This window comes from Olea europaea, unplaced genomic scaffold (assembly GCF_002742605.1).
Source record: "Olea europaea var. sylvestris unplaced genomic scaffold, O_europaea_v1 scaffold1753, whole genome shotgun sequence".
Classification (NCBI taxonomy): domain Eukaryota; kingdom Viridiplantae; phylum Streptophyta; class Magnoliopsida; order Lamiales; family Oleaceae; genus Olea; species Olea europaea.
Window position 1 is genome coordinate 105,370 of NW_019235250.1, and position 22,303 is coordinate 127,672.

The 22,303-nt window shown below is 37.3% G+C and overlaps 2 protein-coding genes across 3 annotated transcripts; both read left to right on the plus strand.

Moving 5' to 3' along the window:
* Positions 1–6,779: 6,779 nt before the first annotated feature.
* Positions 6,780–8,698, plus strand: LOC111377985 (zeatin O-glucosyltransferase-like). Its single transcript, XM_023001145.1, has one exon. It carries the CDS (start codon positions 6,940–6,942, stop codon positions 8,332–8,334), a length of 1,395 nt encoding a protein of 464 aa, XP_022856913.1. The 5' UTR covers positions 6,780–6,939; the 3' UTR covers positions 8,335–8,698.
* A 10,598-nt stretch (positions 8,699–19,296) lies between these two features.
* On the plus strand, positions 19,297–21,185 carry LOC111377986 (zeatin O-glucosyltransferase-like). 2 transcript variants are annotated; one of them, XM_023001148.1, is made up of 2 exons: positions 19,297–19,571; positions 19,868–21,185. In XM_023001148.1, exons 1-2 carry the CDS (start codon positions 19,314–19,316, stop codon positions 21,101–21,103), a joined length of 1,494 nt encoding a protein of 497 aa, XP_022856916.1. In that variant the 5' UTR covers positions 19,297–19,313; the 3' UTR covers positions 21,104–21,185. The 2 variants fall into 2 exon arrangements, with proteins under 2 accessions (XP_022856916.1, XP_022856915.1); XM_023001147.1 differs by having other exon boundaries at positions 19,297–19,563; positions 19,860–21,185.
* The last annotated feature ends 1,118 nt before the right edge of the window (positions 21,186–22,303 follow it).

Consider the following 22,303-nt stretch of genomic DNA (forward strand, 5'->3'; position numbering starts at 1 on the left):
CCTTGTGGATTTTACACCATGTAGGAAGTTCAACTCTGTATGCAACTCTTCCAATCCTCTTCACGATGGGTAATGGTCCAATGTATTTTGTCGTCAATCTTGAGTCCTTCTCTTTTGTTGGTTTGTAAACATTTCTGTCGGGAAGCTTAACCATTACCAGATCTCTAATATTGAATTCAATGAAACGGCGCTTTAGATCTGCAGCCTTTTTATACCGTTTCTGAGCTTTCTCAAGATAACTCCGAGCAATTTCAATATTTCGTTTCCACTCTTGAGAAAAGTTCTTTGCTTGAGGGGATTTGGTTCTTCGTTCGATATCCACTGTATGAGGGAGTAGCGGTTGCTGGCCAGTAACAATCTCAAAAGGACTCTTATTGGTGGAAGAGCTCTTTTGGGCATTGAGGCAAATTTGAGTCGCATCCAAAAGTTTTACCCAATTTTTCTGCGAAGTAGAGATAAAGTGCCGAAGATATTCTTCTAGCATAGAATTGAAGCGCTCTGTCTGTCCGTCAGGTTGTGGGTGAAAACTACAACTCATGCTCAAAGTTGAACAAAGAAGTTTAAACAACTCAGTCCAAAATATGCCAGTGAAATGAGGATCTCGATCACTAATGATGTCCTTAGGCAGTCCCCGGTAGTTGACAATATGTTTGAAGAAGAGTTGAGTTGTCTCTTCTGCGGATACATACTTAGGCGCTGCAATTAAAGTTACATATTTTGATAGACGGTCCACCACGACGATGATAGTGCGAAAATCCTCAACTTTTAGCAACCCAATAATGTAGTCCATCGATACACTTTTGAATGGCCGGGTTGGGACGGAAAGGGGCTCCAGCAAGCCCGCCTTTTTCAGATGATCTGTCTTATCTTGCTGACAAATAAGACAAATTTTTACATATGTTGCAATGTCGTCCCGCATTTGAGGCCAGTAGTATGCACGTTGCAATAGTGCACAAGTGCGTTCCTCTTCGGAATGCCCTGTCCAACTTGTGTCATGACATTCTGTAATTAGTTATTTCCTCAGATCTCCACCCTTAGGAACATATAGGCGGTCTCCCTTTATCTTCACTAGTTCTCCATCGAGCCAGAACTGTCAAATTTTACCCTGCTTGATGAGGTCGACCAAATATTGGATAGCCGGGTCCTTCTCCATAAGTGCCCGAATTTGGTCTCTAGTGTTCGTGAAGACGGCGCTCCCTGAAAGAGCAGCTACGGAGTAGATGGCCGCCAAATCGGCTCGTCGACTAAGAGCATCAGCAACATGATTACTAGAGTCGGGACGATACTCTAACATAAAATTGAACTCTGAAAGGAATTCCTGCCAACGAGCCAATTTGCTCGATAGTTTTGGTTGGGACATGAAGTGACTAACTGCTGTGTTATCTGTCTTCACAATAAATGGAGACCCAAGCAGATAGTGACGCCATCCTCTGAGACAATGGACTACTGCCAATAATTCCTTTTCATGTGCCGAGTAACGGCGTTCTGTCTGGTTTAACTTCTGGCTCTCATATGCTACCGGATGTCTTTCTTGCATGAGGACTCCACCAAATGTAAAATCTGAAGCATCTATATGAACTTCAAATGGTTTCGTCATATCCGGTAAGGGTAAAACTAGGTTCGTCCACATGGACTTCTTCAACCTTTCAAAAGCAGTTTGGCATTGAGTTGACCAATCCCAATCCTTATCCTTCTTTGCCAATTTGGTAAGTGGTAGTGCAATTTCTGAGTAGCCTTTCACAAATCTTCGATAGTAATTGCATAACCCAAGAAATGAACGTACATCATGTACGATTTTTGGTGGTTGCCAATCTTTGATGGCTGTAACTTTCTTCGAATCCATGCAAATTTTACCTTGTTCAATGGTGTGACCCAAGAAACTGATAGATGTCTGAGCAAATGAGCATTTAGACGGCTTGGCATAGAGTTTATTCTCCCGTAACCGATTAAAAACTTGCCTCACATATTGGACATGTTCCTCCAATGTCTCTCTATAGATTACTATGTCGTCCAAGTACACCACGATAAAATCATCTAAGAACCCGTGAAGTACCTGATTCATCATAGTACAAAATGTTGCTGGAGCGTTTGTCAAACCAAAAGGCATCACTTTAAATTCATAGGCTTCATATCCGGTTATCACCGTAGTTTTTGCTTCGTCTCCCTCCTTGATCCGAACTTTCTAGTATCCGGACCTAAGATGAATTTTTGTGTAATACTTCGCCCGACTCAATCGATCGAAGCAATCCATAACCAGTGGGATAGGATAGCTATTCTTTTACAGTAATCTTGTTCAAGGCTCGATAATCGCAGCACATTCTAAGAGAACGATCGGCCTTTTTCTGAAACAATACAGGAGCTCCGTATGGCGACTTTGCAGGCACAATGATTCCACTCTCCAACATTTCTCCCAATTGCTTCCTAAGCACTTCAAGCTCAGGCTGAGACATACGGTATGACGCCCTGGCAGGAGGTTTGGCGCCTGGAATAAGTTCAATCTCATGATCAATCGTCCTTCTTGGTGGTAATTTCTTTGGTAATTCGTCCGACATGATGTCCTCAAATTCCTGAATAAACCTTTTAACGGGTTTTGGAATAGGACCATTCACCTCTTCAATCTCCTCTAATCGAAGAGTGCACAAAAAAGAAGGTTCATTTCTCTTAAAATCCTTACTAAATTGCATAGCTAAGATACTCTTCTCGCTTATCCTCCCAACTTGTGTAGAGATGACCCACGACTTATTACCTATCAACATTAACGAATCGAAATATGGCAACACTGCTGTCTTAGTATCTCGAAGAAATTCCAATCCTAGAATAAGCTTGAAATCATCCATTTGAACTGCAGATAAATTTGTCCTTCCCTCAAAAGGATCTGCTTTGATCAACACCGAATTCGCCACTCCAGCTATTGGTTAAGCAGTGGAGTTGATTGCTTTAACTTTTCCACTACCCTTTTTCAGAAAAAGTTCGAGTCGCTCTACTTCGGTACATGCAAGGTAGTTGTGGGGAGCACCAGTATCCACTATAGCCCTAATTGGCTTCCCATTGATTTTTACATCAATGCACATTAAGCTTTTGACCCTACAAATTCGAGCCTTCGCTTCTTCCATCTGTGCCTCTTTCAATGGGACATCATCCTTTTCAGCAACCCGATGCGATAGTGTGTTGCACCGATGTGAAAATGCCCCAACTACGTCCTCATCCTCTTCGGAGTCGATCTCACTATGACAATTATCCTACGGGGCCTCTTGCTTTGAACTTGACCCGCCACTTGCTAACTGACAATATGCATTCACCATCCGCTTCTGAGGACACTTCGACACCCGATGAGGTCCTTCACATAAAAAGTACTTCAATTTGGAAGTGGCATCAGTTCGGCCCTCCATTGTTTTTCCTTTGTTCCAGTTGTTACTGTTACTGCCATTAAAATTTCCTTGACGGCTATTATGATAGTTTCTCTGAAAGCCACGGTGCTTTGATAGGCTTCTTCTCTATGCTGAGAGTAACACTCTCCCCCATTTGGGTTCGAGCTGGGTTTGTAAGGTCTGTTACCACCTCCAATTGCTTGATTACTCCCCGAAGGTCAATCTTTTCTAGATTCTGTTTGGTAGTCGCTCAAGCATTCAGCGGCTCCCATGGCTGTGCTCAAATCAGTAACTTTCTGTCTTTGAAGTTCCGTGCATGTTCACGGTTTCAATCCTTCCATAAAGGTGAAGAGCTTATCCTTTTCTGACATATCTCGAATATTCAGCATATGCCCTGAAAAGGATTTCACATACTCCCTGATAGAGCTCGTGTGTTTCAAGTCTCAAAGTGTCCGTCGAGCCTGATACTCGACATTTTTCGGGAAAAACTGTGATCTGATCGCTTCCTTGAGGAGATCCCAAGAATCTTTTCGAACCCTGTTGGCCTGAATGTCAGCATATTTGGTTCGCCACCATAGTTTTGCATCTCCACCCAGATACATGGTAGCCGTGGTTACCTTTCTAGCTTCGTCTTCAATCGAAGCTGCGAGAAAGTACTGTTCTATGTCAAACAAGAAATTTTCGACTTCTTTTGCATCACGTGCCCCTCCGTAGGTACACGGTTTAGGAATTCTAAATCTAGGAGCATACTTAGGTACGGGAGCTTGCCCATTTCCCACCGCACGTTGAAGTACTCGCAATTGAGCTCTCAACGCTTCCATTTCATCCTGCAAATCAGGAATGATTGCGGCAGTTTCAGTCATTGCTACACAAACCCTTTGGCTTTCATCCAGTTGGATGTGTAATCCACGAATCTCGGATTCGGCCATCTCGACTTTTTCCTCGAGACCTTCCAAGGCATAACACAACCTAGTAGTTGTCTCATCAAGCGCATCCATACGCTGTTTAGTAGTACCCTTCTTTTGAGGCCCTACCACTTCAGTGGTGTGGGATGTAATTGGATCCATAGCTTTTTTATCGAGAGTCGTGAGCCGCAGCTTTGATACCAACTTTCACGGGGTGCCTTTCTTCTTGGCACAGAAAGGGACACCGTGCGGCAGTAGTCTACTCCACTAGACTATCTTTTGCCTTTTCTCGATCACGTCGGGACGAAAGAAATTTTGATTACAATTTTGTAGAAAGCTGACAATAGAAAATTTGAATACATTGAAAGTAAATTGAACATTGATTGATGAAAACTGAACATTACAATTGACGAAAGCAGAAAATTACAATTGCTGGTATAGGAGGCGGACACCAGTGAGTTTGAAAGATTTTTGAACGACTAATACCCCCTATAATAGCATTCTGAACAAAAATCTAAGCGACAGGAGTAGACGTTTAAAAAACGAGGAATCATACTAAACGTTTACTAATATCAGAACTATTTTACAACTGAAATAACTATTACAATGAAAAAAATAACAATTCAAACTTGAAGTAATATTTACAATGTGCGGTCGAAGTTTGGCAAACTACGGCTGCGATAGTGTCAAGGGGCTAAGTAAAGCTGCGGTTTTTGACACCAAGTTTCTCATTTAAGCTTAATGGGCTATCAAAATCCATATTAAAACTTGATATTTTCAATTTAAAAGATAACCTAATTAAGAAAAGTAATTCAAAACTTTATACATTATTTATATATTTAATCTTTAATATATGTGGGATGTCATCAAATGAAACGTATTCTTTAGCTACAACTTAGAAGAATTCTCTCATATTCCCTCAAATCAAATTCCCATCAATCATGAAACACCTACTTATCAACCATCAAGATTTCTTGATGCCGAGACAGTTGTCACCCTTTGGTACCTCGCATTGTTGTCACGGAAACCTACTTCCAGAAAGCGAGCACGACAAAGAATTTTAATATGGACCCTTCATGCTGGGGGACAAAGTGCAAGAACGCAACTCAAAACATCACATGGATTTCTTAACATTTAGCCCGTTTGATTTATTTAAAAATGAAACTTTTAGTAAATTTAGACAAAAATTGATGAAATGTATTATCGAAAAGATAATAAAAGTTGCAAGTCCCTTGAAATATTTGATTGGAAATAAATTTGAAGAACAATGAATTTCAGAAAACAACGGTCAAACATGAACTTATTTTGTCAAGACGAGATAACTTTATATCTTAACATTTTTTTGTCGTAAACTTGGGTAAGAAGTGACATTCGAACGTACCAGCCCGACACGACCTGTTCACAAGACTTTAATGTCGTTCCGGTTTTTGGTGTAAGAGACATTCAAAGACCAATTGGATAAGAAGCAGTCGTTATCAGGAATAATCAAAATGATTTATTGAATAAATTAATGATTTGAAAATGTTAAAATACTGCACTTTCTTGTAATCAAGGAATTATATACATTAATCTATAGATCTTGTATTAAAAAAAAATCTATATGTACATAATTTTTGTACAAATAGATTGACATATGCATGTGTTGTTGGCTGTCCATTGATTATAATTTTTGAAATTCAGATCAACAACGCATATGTCAATTTGTACAAAATCATTTGTACAAATAAGTCAATCGTAACAAAATAATCCAAAAATGTTCTTAAAATAATTGAAATTAAATTTCTGGCATACACTAAGGGCCAAAGCTGTCCAGGGGCTGTCACCCAAGAATAAATAAGGGTCCGTTTGATTGCATGGATGTAATTGAATTGAATTGAAAACCAATTTCAGGAAATTGAATTACCTATAAATTATTTTCTTGGGAATTGTAAATTATTGTGTTTGATTGATATAATTTTTCACGTGAAAAATGTTGAAATAAAAGTATTTTTAAGTATTCGTTTGACTTTGTTTTACATGAAATTTGTCAATCGAAGGAACTTTTTTTTTTTTTTTACAATAACTCTTAAAATTTGTTTCCATTTCAAAAAAAAAAAAAAAGTTCCTTCGATTGACAAATTTCATGTAAAACAAAGCCAAACGAATACTTAAAAATACTTTTATTTCAACATTTTTCACGTGAAAAATGTTGAAATAAAAGTATTTTTAAGTATTCGTTTGACTTTGTTTTACATGAAATTTGTCAATCGAAGGAACTTTTTTTTTTTTTTTACAATAACTCTTAAAATTTTTTTCCATTTAAAAAAAAAAAAAAAAAAAAAGTCGGAATTTGAAAAACCACCATACCCCATGGGAATTCATTTTCCCTAAAAAGCTGGAATTGGCACATGTGTGAGCACTATTCATGGAAAACAATTACCTGGAAAAAATGGTGTATCAAACACCCAAAAAAGTGGAAAATCCATGGAAAATACAATGTGTCAAACGGTGCCTAATTGCCTGTTTGGGAGAAATATTCATCCAAATTATAATCAATTATTGTACCTTTGCTGCCTTCATTTTTGAGACACGGGGACCCACTTTCACCTGGTATAAAAATTGATTTTAGGGCTAAATGAAGTTGCCAGACTCTTCAAAGGGTACTATTAGCAAATCAAACCAATACAATGGCCAGCCATCACACATCGGAAAAACATTGCATAAATGGTATTGAAGAAATGACTCAAGTTGCCGTGGTAATGGTGCCGCTTCCAGCACAAGGCCATCTCAACCAGCTCCTCCACCTCTCCCGCCTCGTCTCAGCCTATGACGTTCCTGTCCATTTCGTCGGCACCACCATGCACAACCGCCAGGCCAAGGTTCGAGTCCATGGTTGGGATCCTTTAGCTATTACCAATATCCATTTCCATGATTTTCCAGTGCCTTCTTTTCCTACCCCTCCCCCTGACCCCAATGCTACCACTAAATTTCCAACACACATCCTTCCATCACTTCAAGCATCGATACATCTACGCGAACCTGTTTACACATTTGTAAACAAACTTTCGAGCACAGCCAAAAGAATAGTTGTCATTTATGATTCTCTAATGGCTTATGTTGTTCAGGACATACATTCTGTAACAAATGCTGAGTCCTATTGTTTTCGAAGTATGTCGGCTTTCTGTGTATACTCATTTCATAGAAAATACGCTGGAAAACCCCTTCCTTCTCTGGAAGGTTGCTTGCCTCCGGAATTTTCAGAATTTCAAAAATTGCAACGAGAGGCGAGGAAATTCAATTCTGGAGATATTTATAATGCAAGCAGATTAATAGAAGGGTTGTATCTTGATTTGCTTGCAAAAGAAAATACGAAGGGAACCGACAAACTATGGGCTATCGGACCGTTTAATCCGGTGGTGATACATGAAAGAAAAGATTCAAACAGCCGTCCCAAATGCTTAGAGTGGCTTGACAAACAACTTAAGAATTCAGTGATATTTGTTTCGTTTGGCTCAACGTCTTCGTTGTCCAATGAACAAATCAAAGAGCTCGCACTCGGATTGGAGCAGAGTGAACAGAAGTTCATATGGGTATTGAGAGATGCAGATAAAGGTGATGTCTTTGAAGGAGATGTTAGGAGAGCTCCACTTCCAGAAGGGTATGAAGAAAGAGTGGAAGGAAGAGGACTAATTGAGAGAGGTTGGGCGCCTCAACTGGAAATTCTTGGACACCCGTCGACCGGTGGTTTCTTGAGTCATTGTGGATGGAATTCATGTACAGAAAGCATAAGCATGGGAGTGCCGATAACAGCTTGGCCGATGCATTCGGATCAGCCTACAAACGCCATGCTGATAACGCAAATACTGAAAATTGGCCTGGAAGTACGGAATTGGGCAGATCGAGATGAATTGGTGTCATCATCAACCGTGGAGAAGGCTGTAAGAAGATTGATGGATTCAGCAGAAGGAGAAGAAATGAGACAAAGGGCAGCCGATTTAGAACAGGCAGTAAAGCAATCATTGATGGAAGGTGGTGCTACTCGCAAGGAGATGGAATCCTTCATTGCTCATATTACCAGATAAAATTATTCATCCTCAAATCTTTAAGTCTACCAGTTTCATTATTGCAAGGTGTATTAATCTGTCAGTTTATCATTATTCAATTGTAGTTACAGGGTGCGGGCGAAGAGAACAGAACTGATTGCCAGTGGATAGCTTATAAAAATGATCCATTGGTTCCATCTCTCGTTATGGAACCGTATGAGAACTTGAAACCAGTACAGCAATCGAGTCGTCTAGTGGAGTAACACTGAACATTTCAGAAAAATCGCACAAGAAACTAAGTATTAAAAGAATAATTACTATTTTTGTTGCCTTTTCTATTTCAAGAAGAAATGACAATAAATTTTGTTGCAAATTTAGACGCCTATATACATTTATACAGAAATTCCATATTCCTTTTATATCAGTATATAGCAACAAAATCGCAACGATACAGGAACAATTTATTGCTGTTTGTAGTTGATTTTAAGATCCTTTAGCAGGCACTATGGATTCTTCAATCTCAATGTCCTTAACCCCAAAAGAAAAATCTGAGAGAACATTAAGCCATCTTTAATCCTGCACCAAAATTTGAGGTAAGTTTTGCATCATTTTAACCAAATCTTGTATCAAACTAAAAATCACTTCTAACCATTACACCAAGACTTACTTCTAATGAACAATATTTAATCATTTTCTTCTTCTTTTTTTATTCGTAATAATTTATCATTTTGAAATTATTCATTAATTTATTTTAAAAATACATAAATTACTAGATAAATAATTACGTTAAATAACATTAGAGTAATGTGTGCATGTGGTTGTTGTAATATATTTCGTTAACTTTGAACAATCGTGTTTGTTATATTTTAATTTTTTTGTATTCATTTTAATTAATTCATTAATTATTATTTTTTACATTATTAAAATTTATATTAAATGCAAATAATTATAATTATAATAACAAAAAAAAAATTTATTGTATTAAATAATATATAACCCCAATGACACAAATCCCCTCCATGAATTAGTTTGGCAAATGGGGGGAAAAAAAGCCTAGGCTTGAGTCTGCATAATTTGGTGCAAACTTTGGTGTCACATTGAAGAGCTTTTACGTCAAAATTTGGTGCATTTGGGTATGTTGGTATCTCCTTTGGAGATGGCCTTTGGGCGGAGTACACGCTTAGCTCTAAAATTTAGAAAAGACAAAATAAGGGAAGAAAAAAGCTTCGGGTTCAATGGGATTTTGGTGCTGAGTACCACAACCAGAACTGGACAAAAATCGGCCAGTTCTAGGTTCTAATACCCCAGAACGATAAAAAAACTTTAAGAAGAACCAGATCGATCAGTCAAGTCTAGTACTCTTTCCCATCACGAATTGTAGTACTTGTTGAAAAATTGTCTCATAAGAAGCCAAAGTGCATTAAAGTATGGGAAAAAGGTCAACATTATGAGCACCGCGATTCCACAAATGAAGATCTTTTTGTAGCGCATGTCACCTTTTTGCAATCTTGTAGATTTTGGCAAAGATTTCGGGTGCAAAATAGTACAAATTGTCGGGTAAGAATGCACATGTTTGCCAATTGTCAAAAGTCACGCCTAAGGAAGGAAAATTCTTATTTCTTTTTTTGTAGTTTTTCAAAGTCTAATAGTATGAGTGTGGAAAAGCTTAAAGCATGTTTGGAAGATATTTTAATTTAATTAAAATCAATTTTTTGATCGTTATTTTACTATTTTAATTGTTATTTTTGAATTTTTTTCTCACAAGTAAAACTTACTTTATCTCTAAAGATTAAAAAATTAATTAACAAAATTTCTATCAAACAATCACTTAATGTATGTGTTCATGGAAATAGTGAGAAATACTGTGCGATTGCAATAATTCTTTACATCCTTTGACATGCTGTGATTTTCCTGTGATTTTTGAAGTTTTTCACGTAAATTCTTGTGTTGTTATTATCCAACTTTTCATTTTCTTTTTTTTTGCCATCTTGATATTTTCTCTAAAATATAATTGTTGGGTAACCAAATCCCAAGGGTAATGCTCCTCTACCAGGACTGGTAGAGATCTCCTCTCCCATTTTCTCTCACTTCGACGAGCCCTATGATTAAAAAAATACCCCCCCAAAAACCCACCCCCACCTCGAACTGTGAGAGGGGCTGCACTACCAGGCCTCTTACAGGTCTGATAGTGTAGCATGGTCCAAATCCTAATTCTATTATTAAAGACCTTAGAAAAGAGACAATAGAATTCCTTCTATCTAGTTTATATGTGTAAACATCAATCAATCGAAACTAGCAACATAAATGAAACATACATTGATATGGCAACATTATTGCTACGCTACTATGGTAATTCCAGTTAAGATTTGGGGATCCATTTTAAAAAGTCAACTTTGTTAAGAGTAATCCAATCCTTTATTGATTTATATTTTATCTTTAATCGATGTGGGATTATCCCTTAATATGCCCTCGCAAAATAGTGGCTCGTTTGAGTAAATCAATTTTGAAATTTGTGTGCTCATTATCGAATTGTTCATTGGAGTTTAATGGGTTCTGATACGAAGTTAAGACTTGGAGTTTCATTTTAAAATGTCAACATTGTTAAGAAGAGTAGTCTAATCCTTTATAAATTAGTCTATGTTTTCATCTTTAATCGACATAAAATTTTTATCCCTTAACAATTTCTAGGATAATCTACGAAAATTGTTTTAGAAAGTAAAATAGTATACAGAATAGGGGGCCTCATCTCAGCAAAAACCAAGAATACGAACGAAGTAGCCACGGACAAAAAAATTAACTAAAATTGAATGTAGACGGGTATACTACCACGTCTTGGGATGCCGTTATTGATAGCGCAATTGATGTTCCATCCTAAAAGCTTAACACGTTAGAAGTAGCTGTTCAATTTTCTTATCAATGAATTATTCACGTCATATCTTACCAATGTGGGATTTTGTTCTCATTTCCCCAACAGTGAGGGAATTAAGCTGAGCCCCATTCAGCATGAATGTTGCCGGTAAGCATGAAGCATCTACGAAATTCTGGTACTCAACAACGGCATCCTGTGTAACAAGAGACCAGTGGCACCAGTCAATTTTCACATGATGTTTAAAATAAAAGTCTGTTTCAAACTGGTGGGAAGTACTAGGTGACAATAGAGTCAAGTTCTATTATCTATCTTTTAAGGATGTTATCTGCAGTCTGAAAATAAAAGATTCAATGCTAGATCACGTTGATTTTCTATTGGCTCGTTATTTTCAATGGAATGGCCAGTAGAATCAAAGCAAGAAATAGTATAGTAAATATATGCATTAAAGAATAATTGAGGAGGTTGAAGGAACCGAGAAATATGACAGGCAAGGTAATTGATAAATTTTGTTATGCTGAGTCCAAACCAATTGACAATTTATGTTTCGTGTTCGAAACAATGAACCACGTAGGATTGTGTTGAGTTTTTTTTTACCCAAATTAGATTGGATTTTTGAGAAAATATTCTTTCCTTTATTACATGTGATTTTATTGGAAAAATATTGTTACCTTTATAAAACATGATTTTTTTTATCTTGTTTCCATTTTTGTGATATCTCTAGGGTTTGACATGCATCCCTATAAATATTACACTCTTTTCAAAAGAAGTTCTGTATCACTGAAATATAGAATAATTGTGTTAGTACAATTATTATATGTATTTTCTACATATAGTCAATTGAATAAAGTACTTTATTCTTCTACTAATTAATTGTTTGTCTTTCATCTAGTTATTTGTTTGCGATCATATACTTCATATTATATGTCATATATATTATATCAATTCGTTTTATTTTCTAACAAGTTATATCGGAGCTATTGATTGTGATTTGTTTGAGGTTTTTGTTATTGATGGCAGCCATTAAGTGTGAAATTCGATGCAAGTGAATATGCATGCCATACCTGCAGAAATGGATTTGGATAATGCGTTGTTAGGATTTGACAAAATGCTCACAACTTGGACGATGGAGAAGAAACAACGAAAGAATCAGAATGCTCTTTCATAGATCCATCTTCATCTTTCAAACAATATTCTTTGGGACGTTTTGAAAAAGAAAATAATAGCATCGTTGTGATTGAAGTTGTAGAAATTGTGTATGACTAAAGCGGATCTTTTAAAGATCGTCTGGTTGTGTTTAAATATATCGTCGCTGATTTGGAGACTTTAGAGGTAGAGTATGATGAAGAAGATTTAGCCTTAATCATTTTGTGTTTGTTGTTTGCTTCGTTTACTTCGTTTAGAGATATGATTTTGTATTATCGTGATACTCTCGCCATTAAAAATGCATATGATACCTTATTTTTGAAATAGAAGATGAAACATTTGGTTGGATCTAAGTCAGAGATGGAAAAGGCCTTGTTATTCACGGTGATCAAAGAAGAGGTCAGTCGAGAGAGTGAATTACCGAAATAGTCACTGAAATTCACAAAAGGTTTCCACCGGATCACTAAACTTAGAAAATCGCCTCACTCATCACCGAACTTTTCCATTTGTTATACCCTTCATCACTCAGCTCACAACCGTTACAAATTTGGATGGAATATTGACTTGGATGATGATGTGACGTTACAAATGGAGAATATGGATGCCAAACAGGATAAGTGCTATAGTTAAAAAAAAAGGATTGAAAAAACCAACCCCAAAACCCGACACCCATCCACATTCTCCTAAACCGGGAGGAGCCCTAACCTCTCTTCTCTTGAAATCCAACAATTCCATCCCCAAGATTATCACGTGACAGCAATTCCGTCATCTACCGCCCGTCGCCTGCCCAACGTAGCCCAACCATAGCTCTGGGAACATGGTCGTTGCATTTTGAGTCACGATTACCGCCTTCTAAAATTCGTGCGTTCGAAGCTATGGAGACGTCGTCGAACTCCAGCTAAAGTTTAAAAATCTTGTCTTCGAGGAAGAAGTCACGACAAAAGGCCTCTTGAAACAACCATGGATGACATTGAACAACAATCAATTGGTAAGGAAAAATCGGCATGGCCGCAATCAAATTTCCTTTTTTTTTTTTTTTTTTTTGCTTTACTTCAATTATCTATCTAGAGGCAGCCTGAAAAGTGAGGGTGTAATATACATGAAGTGTTAATTCTGAAATGATGTTGCATTTTGTACGAAGAATTCATATTTTCTATCTCTGTTTTAATCTCGTTGCTCTTACATTTGTAGACATTCAGTTAGACGACGATCTCGACTTTATTGACTCTGACCACAACGTGTACGATGATGACGATATGTTGTTTGATTTTAATGTCACTGCGGGCATAAAAATGGGTATGCATAGCTTAGTGCAAGAAGTAGTATCCCAGGAGTATGATAGTGCATCGAACGCATCTTCTGAAGAGTTGAAAATTGGAAGTAGTTCGGAGTCGGATGAGAAAATTGGTACACTTCATTTCCCTGAATATTTTCCTCAATCTAAAAAGAGAAATCCTGAATTTGAACTAGGGTTATTGTTTGGGTCTTTTGAGGAATTGAAATCTACTGTTAGAAATCACACCATCTTCAATGGGATTGAACCGATTTTCAAGTGAAATGATAAGGATGGAGTGCATTGTGTTTGTAAGGATGGTTATCCTTGGAATTTGTGGCCATCTAAGGTACAAGGTCAGGACACAATCCAAATTAAAACTTATTATCCTAAACATACTTGCTTGAAGGTACGTACAAATAAGTATGTAACATATAAGTGGCTTGCTAATTATTACTTGGAGGATTTTAGAGTCAATCCTCAATGGAAGACGAAACATTTCAGATGCAGAGTTAGAAACGATTTCGGAGTTCATATTACAAAGACAGTTGCATGGAATGCTAGAAAATACGCAAAAGTTTTAGTAGAAGGGAATGACACCGAATAATTTGCATTATTGGATTTTTATGTTGAAGAATTGAGGAGAACAAATTCTGGTTCTACTATGATCATTTCTCATGTGGAAAATGTGCTCAAAGGTATTTATGTTTGCATAGAGGCATTGAAGAATGGTTTTCTTCAGAGGTGTAGGCATTTTATTTGTGTTGACAGATGTTTTCTAAAAGGTAAATATAGTGGACAACTTCTAGCAACAGTTGGTGTAGACGCCAACAATTGTATATATCCAGTTGCTTATGTAGTCGTTGAAAAAGAGAACCCTAGTTCGTGGCGATGGTTTTTGATGTTGTTGTCTAAGGTTCTAGTAATGGAGAATTGGATTTCTGTGACAATCATGAGTGGTTGACAGAAAGGGCTAGTCAATGTTGTGGCGGATTTGTTTCCAGAAGCAGAACACATGTTTTGTGTTAGGCATATGTATCATAATTTCTTTGCTGCAGGCTTCAAGGGTAAGCAGTTGAATGATTTTTTGTGGAGTGCTGCAAAGTCGAGTCACTTAGGATCATTCAAGTATTGGATGGCGAAGATTGAAGGTTCTAGCGAGGGGGTACATGGATGGTTGATGAGTAAATCACCGAACGAGTGGAGTAGATCTCACTTCTCGTTTCAGTCGAACTGTGACATGCTTCTAAATAACCTCTATGAGTGCTTTAACAAATTCATTTTGGAAGAAAGAGAGAATTCCATACTAACAATGCTGATTGGGATTCAGAATAAATTGATGCATCAAATTCAAGTGAAGCGAGATAAGCTAAGAAACTATAACAAGCCTGTATGTCCCAAGATACAAAAGAAAATTGAGAAGTTCACTGATAAATACCGTGAATGTATATTACGATAGAGTGGAGTACATCAATATCAAGTTGAGTGTTCATATGGGAAATTTGTAGTTGATATGGAGAATCGAACTTGCGCATGTAGAAGATGGCAAATTTCTGGGATTCCATGCCCCTCATGCGATCACATGCATCTTGGATAAAAGTCATGGCGTACAAGACTATGTTTCGGAATGGTCTTCTATTAAGACGTACATGATAGCGTACGAAAATGTTATAAATTCGGTCAATGAGAAAGATCTGTGACCTGAAACTAGAGGAGTTGTTGTGCTTCCTCCACCATGGTACCAAGCTACTAAAGGGAGAAAAAAAAAGGGAAAAAAACGAAAGGGACCTGAAGAAATAGAAGCTTCCCAATCACAGTCACAATCACAATGGTGTTTACCTAAGAAGGGGAGAGTGATCATGACATCTTCGTTATGCAGTGGGAAGGGACACAACAAACATTACCATAATGTGAAGACATCCATAGCAACCGACATCCGCAGAAGTGGTGTTGAGGTACTAAAAATTATTGATTTTTTTTTTGTCAGTCGCGGAGTCTGGTTTTATCATATCATTCCTTACCCACATGAAACTAATTTTTATACACATTTTAGGAGCATCAAGCACTCGAAAAGAGATGAAAAATTCTAAGTTCGAGCATGGTTTTTTGTGGTCCTAGAATGTAGCCATCTATGGGAATCAGTGAGGTCTGCAATGAAATTTTTTTGTTTACTCCATGCAGCCTATAACGCAACAAATTAGTTTTTTTGTAACTGTGGGTACTGCAGGCAGCCTATAGTGTAGTGCTACCATTGGTTGTATATGGAATGTAATTTACTTATTTTGTGTAATGAACATATTTTGTGTAATAAATATATTTTGATCACCATTGTTAGATGGAATCCATATTGATAAAAATGTACATAAACACTAACATCAACAAAAGAAAAATGTCTACATCCACTAAAACATCAACAATAATAACATCAAATTGGATTCATTACAATGGACATAAACATCATGGTGGAGGAAGCACAATTTATATAAACACTGACAGCAACAAATGGAATACATCCACATCCACTAAAACCCGACTTCACATCCATCGCATTTCCCTAATTCCTCCAATCACTTCCCCCATCAACATTACACCTCCACTGCATTTCCAATTCCATGTGGAGCAACACTTACAAAATGAAATATATTACTACAAACATCAGCAACATATGAAAACAATTGCGGTAGAACCTCTTATCCTGATGCAGGGTCTCGACCTCGGTACAAAGATCACGCATAACTTGTAGCTCTCCTGTTCAAATTCAGTACCCTCATTTTTAACATTCCGCACATCCAAACGCAGAGCATTTATCTCAGCTTCCCATCTCCTTAGATTTCGTAGCAACCCCAAGATTACAATATTATGTCCAAAGGCACATGATCATCAAACCATTCAAAAAATTTGCAACCCTTTGAAGTCCATAGTTGATGCATCCCCAAAAGCATCTTCCTGGATTGTCTTTGGTCCACAATGTCTTCAGAACGGAGAAGTCTTCGCAATAACATAAAGTCATGCCAACGCAATGTACGGAATCAGACGATGTCTCGATAGCTTCGAATGCACGAATTTTAGAAGGCAGTAATCGTGACTCTCAGTGCAACGACCATGTTCCCAGAGCTATGCTTGGGCTACGTTGGGCAGACGATTGGCAGTAGATGATGGAATTGCGATCACCTGATAATCTTGGGGACGGGATTGTTGGATTTCAAGAGAAGAGAGGATAGGGCTCCTCTTGGTTTGGGGAAAATGGGGTTGGGTGTCGGGTTTTGGGGTTGGTTCTTTTAGTTTTCTTCCTGTAGCACTTATCCTATTTGGCATCCACATTTTCAATTTGTAATGCCACATTATCAGGCAAGTCAATATTTCGTCCAAATTTTTAATGGTTGTGAGCTGAGTGATGAAGGGTATAAAAGATGGCAAAGTCCAGTGATGTGTAAGGCGATTTTCTAAGTTCAGTGACCCGATGGAGACCTTTTGTGAAATTTGGTGACTATTTGGGTAATTCACTCTAAGTCGAGGTCAAATTTCAATAATCGGATTTGTTATTATTGTAAAAAGAAATGATACATTGAAAGGGATTGCAACAAATTGTAGAACAAAGGTAATTTGACTACAAATCATGAGAAGCAATAAAATACTTTAGACGAGACCAACATAGTCGAGAACTAATTAAGTGATGGAGATGTTTTGACAATTTCTGACATGGAATCCAAACTTGACGGGGGGTTAATTTTGGATACGGTTTGTGCATTCCATATGAGTCCCAATCAAGATTTGTTTGAAACATGTGAAATGATGGCGCAAGGTGTTGTTGTCATGGGCAACAACGAACATTATCGGATAGCTGATATTGGTAGAGTCAAATTGAAATTGGTGGATGGAACATGTAAAACACTTGATCATATTCAACATGTTTTGGACTTGAAGAACAATCTCAATTTGTCGAGTACTCGTGATTCAAATGGGTACATGTTCTCTGAAGGAGGTGGAATCTTGAGGGTTCAGAAGGGTGTTCATGTTGTATCGAATGGGTGGAAGATGTTCCAGTTATACATTTTGCAAGGTCGGACTGCATTTGTGAAGAAAAACTAGCACAGATTTAGTACGTGTGGAAATTCAATTTGGTACTGTACTTTGGAATTTGATTCGAGGTCCATATAAAAGAATACTACTCGGTCAAATTTGGAGGATATGTATAATTTCACTTTGTCACCATTACCTGTGGTTCCATCGTATTCAATTGCTAGGGATTGACCCATTGGAGATAGGTACGTGGATGATTCAATTGCACATCTTTTAGCATTTTTGAAGGCGTTGAGACTAAAAAAGGGCTTCTATAAAGGTATTGGAAGTTGATCTGTCACAGGATGTGCTTCGACACGATTTGATATTTTCTAATTTTTTGTGAATTTTGGGGAACTCAGTGTTTGGGTTCATGTATTTTAGGGTTCGAGAAAGTTTGATTCTTGTTGAAGAGTTCGAATTTTTTGTTGTAGTCAGACTTATTATTTCAGATAGATAAATTTTGAAACTTTGTTCGTTGCATCGAATTTATATCAATGTGGAGATTGTTGGATTTTTTGATTCAAATTATATTGGATTTTTAAGAAAATATTTTTTTCCTTCCTTCCACGTGTTTTTATTGGGAAAATATTGTTTCCTTTATAAAACACGTTTTATTTTGTAGCCATCTTTGTGTTATTTCTAAGATTTGGCATGCACCCTAACAGATTTTGTATTACTGAAATATTGAATAATTGTGTAAATATAGTTGTTGTATTTGTTTTTCCATATTAGTTAACTGAATAAAATACTCTGTTCCTCTATTAATTATTTCTTTGCCTTTTTTTTATGTGATCATATATTTCGTATTGTGTCATATATATTACCTCCGCTTTATTTTCCAACAAATTGAACTCGACAAAGTTGCTGTTTTATCAATTCCAGCATATCAAAAATTCTCTAAGATTTCATTTTTTTAGCCAGTTACGAAGTCGGGGCAACATATTTATGCGCTAATCCACTGTTTTGAAATCCTATTCCGCCAACCATCTTCTATGACAATGTTGGAGCAACGTATTTATGTGCTAATCCAGTGTTTCATTCGAAGATGGAGTGAGTTTCATTTCATTTAAGATCAACTTGCCACAAAGGAGCACCGAGTGGCACACATTCACACAAATGATCAGTTGGCTTATTCCCTTACAAAACCTGTGGCTTGTGTTCATTTTATTGATCAATGATCGAAGGATTTGACTACATGTACACGGGGGTGTACACTCCGGTGTACACGCCCTTCACATGGGAGGTTGGCCAGAAGCATTTAATGGGCGTGGGGCCCTTTCCCATGTGAGGGGCGTGTACACCCCCATGTACAAATGACTTTTTCCTTTATCGAAGCTTGGAGTTCTCAATGGAATCCCAATCTCGAGGAGCATATAAAGGCACAATCATCTCCAAGTCACATGCCACTTAGGATTAGACAGTCAATACTAGCTATAATCAAAAAGATTCTAGTCACAAGTCGTCGATAAAAAACAGTGACAACATTATAATATAATGATTTGAACAATTAAAATATTGCACATTCTTGGAATCCTGCATGGAATTTTATAAGCTAATTTACTGGTCAGTTATATTAAATATAATCCAAGAACAATTAAAACTAAATTTATGGCTTATTCTTGATGGACTTATCTATACAATCTTGTAAAGGTACTAATCTGTATCTTTTATATGAAACCAGAAAAAAAATTGTTTAAGCATATGAAAACCAATACAATGGCTTCAGAAAGCCTTAGCCTCGAAAATGGCGTCGAAAATGGTATGGAAGTGGATCAAGTCGCAGTGGTGATGGTGCCTCTTCCGGCACAAGGCCATCTCAACCAACTCCTCCATCTCTCCCGCCTCGTCTCCTCCTACAACATCCCAGTTCATTTCGTCGGCACCACCATGCACAACCGCCAAGCAAAGGTTAGAGTCCAGGGTTGGGACCAGGGCCGGTCCTGGGCTGAGGCATTTGAGGCCTCAGCCTCAGGCCCAAAACCCTTAGGGGGCCCAATTTTGCTTCAAATTTTTTTTTTTTTTTTTTTTTGGGGATAGTTTTGGATTTTGGATGTTATTTTAATTTTGTATTGTTTTCGTAAACTTGTAATGCTCAAATTTTTGCGTACATAATTGAAAATGTTATTAGATTTTTACGTAAATTTTTACATTGATTTCGTCCGGGGGCCCAATTTACGGACCTCGCCTCGGGCCTCCATTATCACGGGACCGGCCCTGGTTGGGACCTTTCGGCCATCACCAATATTCATTTCCATGATTTTCCAACACCTACATTTCACAACCCTCCCCCAGACCCCAATGCCACCTCTAAATTTCCCTCACAAATCCTTCCAGCATTTCACGCATCAATGCATCTTCGCGAGCCTGTTTACGCATTTGTAAACAAACTGCCGAGCACAGCAAGAAGAATAGCTGTCATTTATGACGCTATGATGGCTTATGTTGTTCAGGACATACATTCTATAAGGAATGCTGAAACCTATTCTTTTAATAGTATATCGGCTTTTTGTACATACGCGTATTACTGGGAAGTTACTGGAAAATCTGCTCTGAGTACTGAAGCAGAAATTTTAAAAGAACTTCCTTCCTTGGAAGGTTGCTTTTCACCAGAGTGGCCAAAATTTTTAGAATTGCAACAAGAAGCGAAGAAAATCAGTTCCGGAGATCTTTATAATGGAAACAGATTAATAGAGGGGTTGTATCTTGATTTGCTTGCAAAAGAAAAGACGACAGGAACGGATAAAGTCTGGGCTATAGGACCATTTAATCCAGTGGTGATAGCTGAAAAAAAAGAGTTGAACAGCCATAAAAAATGCTTAGAGTGGCTTGATAAACAACCTCTGAATTCAGTGATATTTGTTTCATTCGGCTCAACTTCTTCGTTTTCCAATGAACAAATCAAAGAGCTCGCGCTCGGGTTGGAACAAAGTGAATGGAAATTCATATGGGTATTGAGAGATGCGGATAAAGGGGATGTCTTCGAAGGTGAGGTTAGGATAGCTCCACTGCCTGAAGGGTTTGAAAAGAGAGTGGAAGGAAGAGGACTTGTTGTGAGAGACTGGGCACCCCAATTGGAAATTCTGGGTCACCCGTCCACCGGTGGCTTCATGAGTCATTGTGGATGGAATTCATGTATAGAGAGCATAAGCATGGGAGTTCCAATAGCAGCTTGGCCGGTGCATTCAGATCAGCCTAGAAATGCAGTGCTAATCACAAAAGTACTGAAAATCGGTCTGGAAGTTCGGGATTGGGCGCATAGAGAAGAATTGGTGTCACGAGCTATGGTAAAGAAGGCTGTAAGAAAATTGATGGATTCAGCAGAAGGAGAAGAGATGCGCAAGAGGGCAGCAGAATTAGGAGATGCAGTAAAGCAGTCAGTGATGGAAGGTGGTGCTACTCGCAAAGAGATGGATTCCTTTATTGCTCATATCACTGGACAAACTCTTTCATCTGAAACCTAAAGATCTCTGATTATCACTGTTGCTAGGCATAATCTGTTATTTTCAAGAATATTAAGTTATTTGAGAATTTTCCTTTTCATTCTAAGTGTTTATGATTCTGTGATCTATACCTCCTAATTCTGTTCCTCAGTAGCAAGCGATTAACTAAAAATTAGCTACTTTGCAACTTGAACACCCTGCGAATCTTAGAACGCATACTTTGCAATTATTGTTAGTTCTTCTTAGTACTACGATACATGTTGAAGTAAATAGCAATATTCTTGTTATTTTGCTTTCAACATTCTATATACATAGAATAATTTCAATAACATGAAGCATATTCTTCCAGCTATAGGCCAGATTTCAATTATTAATTTTATTGCATCATATACCTGCTGAGATCTAGATGTTTTGGCTGATATTAGTTGTCACTTTTTGGATGTGGTATTGGTCATATTATAGAAAGTAAAGAGAGAAATATAATACCATAGTTGATGAAAGAACAAGAAAGCAACTTGCTCTATTCAATTCTGATTTCTGAGTAGACTGATAATCCACCATTGTTTACATATAATGTTAGGCTAAGTGAAAATATACAAATAGTAGTCAGAAATGAATTAACTCGCTCTATTGTGGGTCTATTTTCCAGGACTTCTCCTTCTTGCTTCCTGTAGAATTTTGTGAAAAAGCTACCTTAGGCCAACCTAAAAAACTCTCTAGTTAGGCAAAGTACTTTCAAAAAATTATCCAAACATATTCAAAAGCGATTTCTTATTTTCAGAAATAGCGTTTGACTTTTCAAAAGCCATGCCAAATGGCCCTGTATCTGGACTCGAGTTCGTTGGAAACCTATTTTACCCTACTAGTCGGAATAGATGTTATTTTCTAATTACATTTTTTCTCTTTCTTCTTTTCAACCACACATTTTTTAATAAAATAATATTAAATGTAAATCCAAAACCTTTCATTATTTTTTAACCACATATAATTTCAGTAAAAAAATTATTCTTCTCTAAAAATGGGGCTCAAACAACTCCAATTGACGTCATGTCTGTTTTCCAACATTTCATATACTTTCAGTAAAAAATTTAAGATCACTTCCGAAAGCAGTATATGTAAATCCTGAATATACATATGCGCGTAAATTGAAAAAGGGAGAAATTTCCGAAATGACTAAATCCTAAAGGATTACTAGTACCTAAATCCTGATAGACACAATGT

Bases quoted from the DNA above. Each gene is read 5' to 3' on its own strand.
- LOC111377986 (XM_023001148.1), top strand. From the start codon at position 19,314: ATGAAACCAGAAAAAAAATTGTTTAAGCATATGAAAACCAATACAATG. The intron at 19,572-19,867 runs CAGGGCCGGTCC...CCTGGTTGGGAC, and splicing joins TTAGAGTCCAGGGTTGGGAC to CTTTCGGCCATCACCAATAT.
- LOC111377985 (XM_023001145.1), top strand. From the start codon at position 6,940: ATGGCCAGCCATCACACATCGGAAAAACATTGCATAAATGGTATTGAA.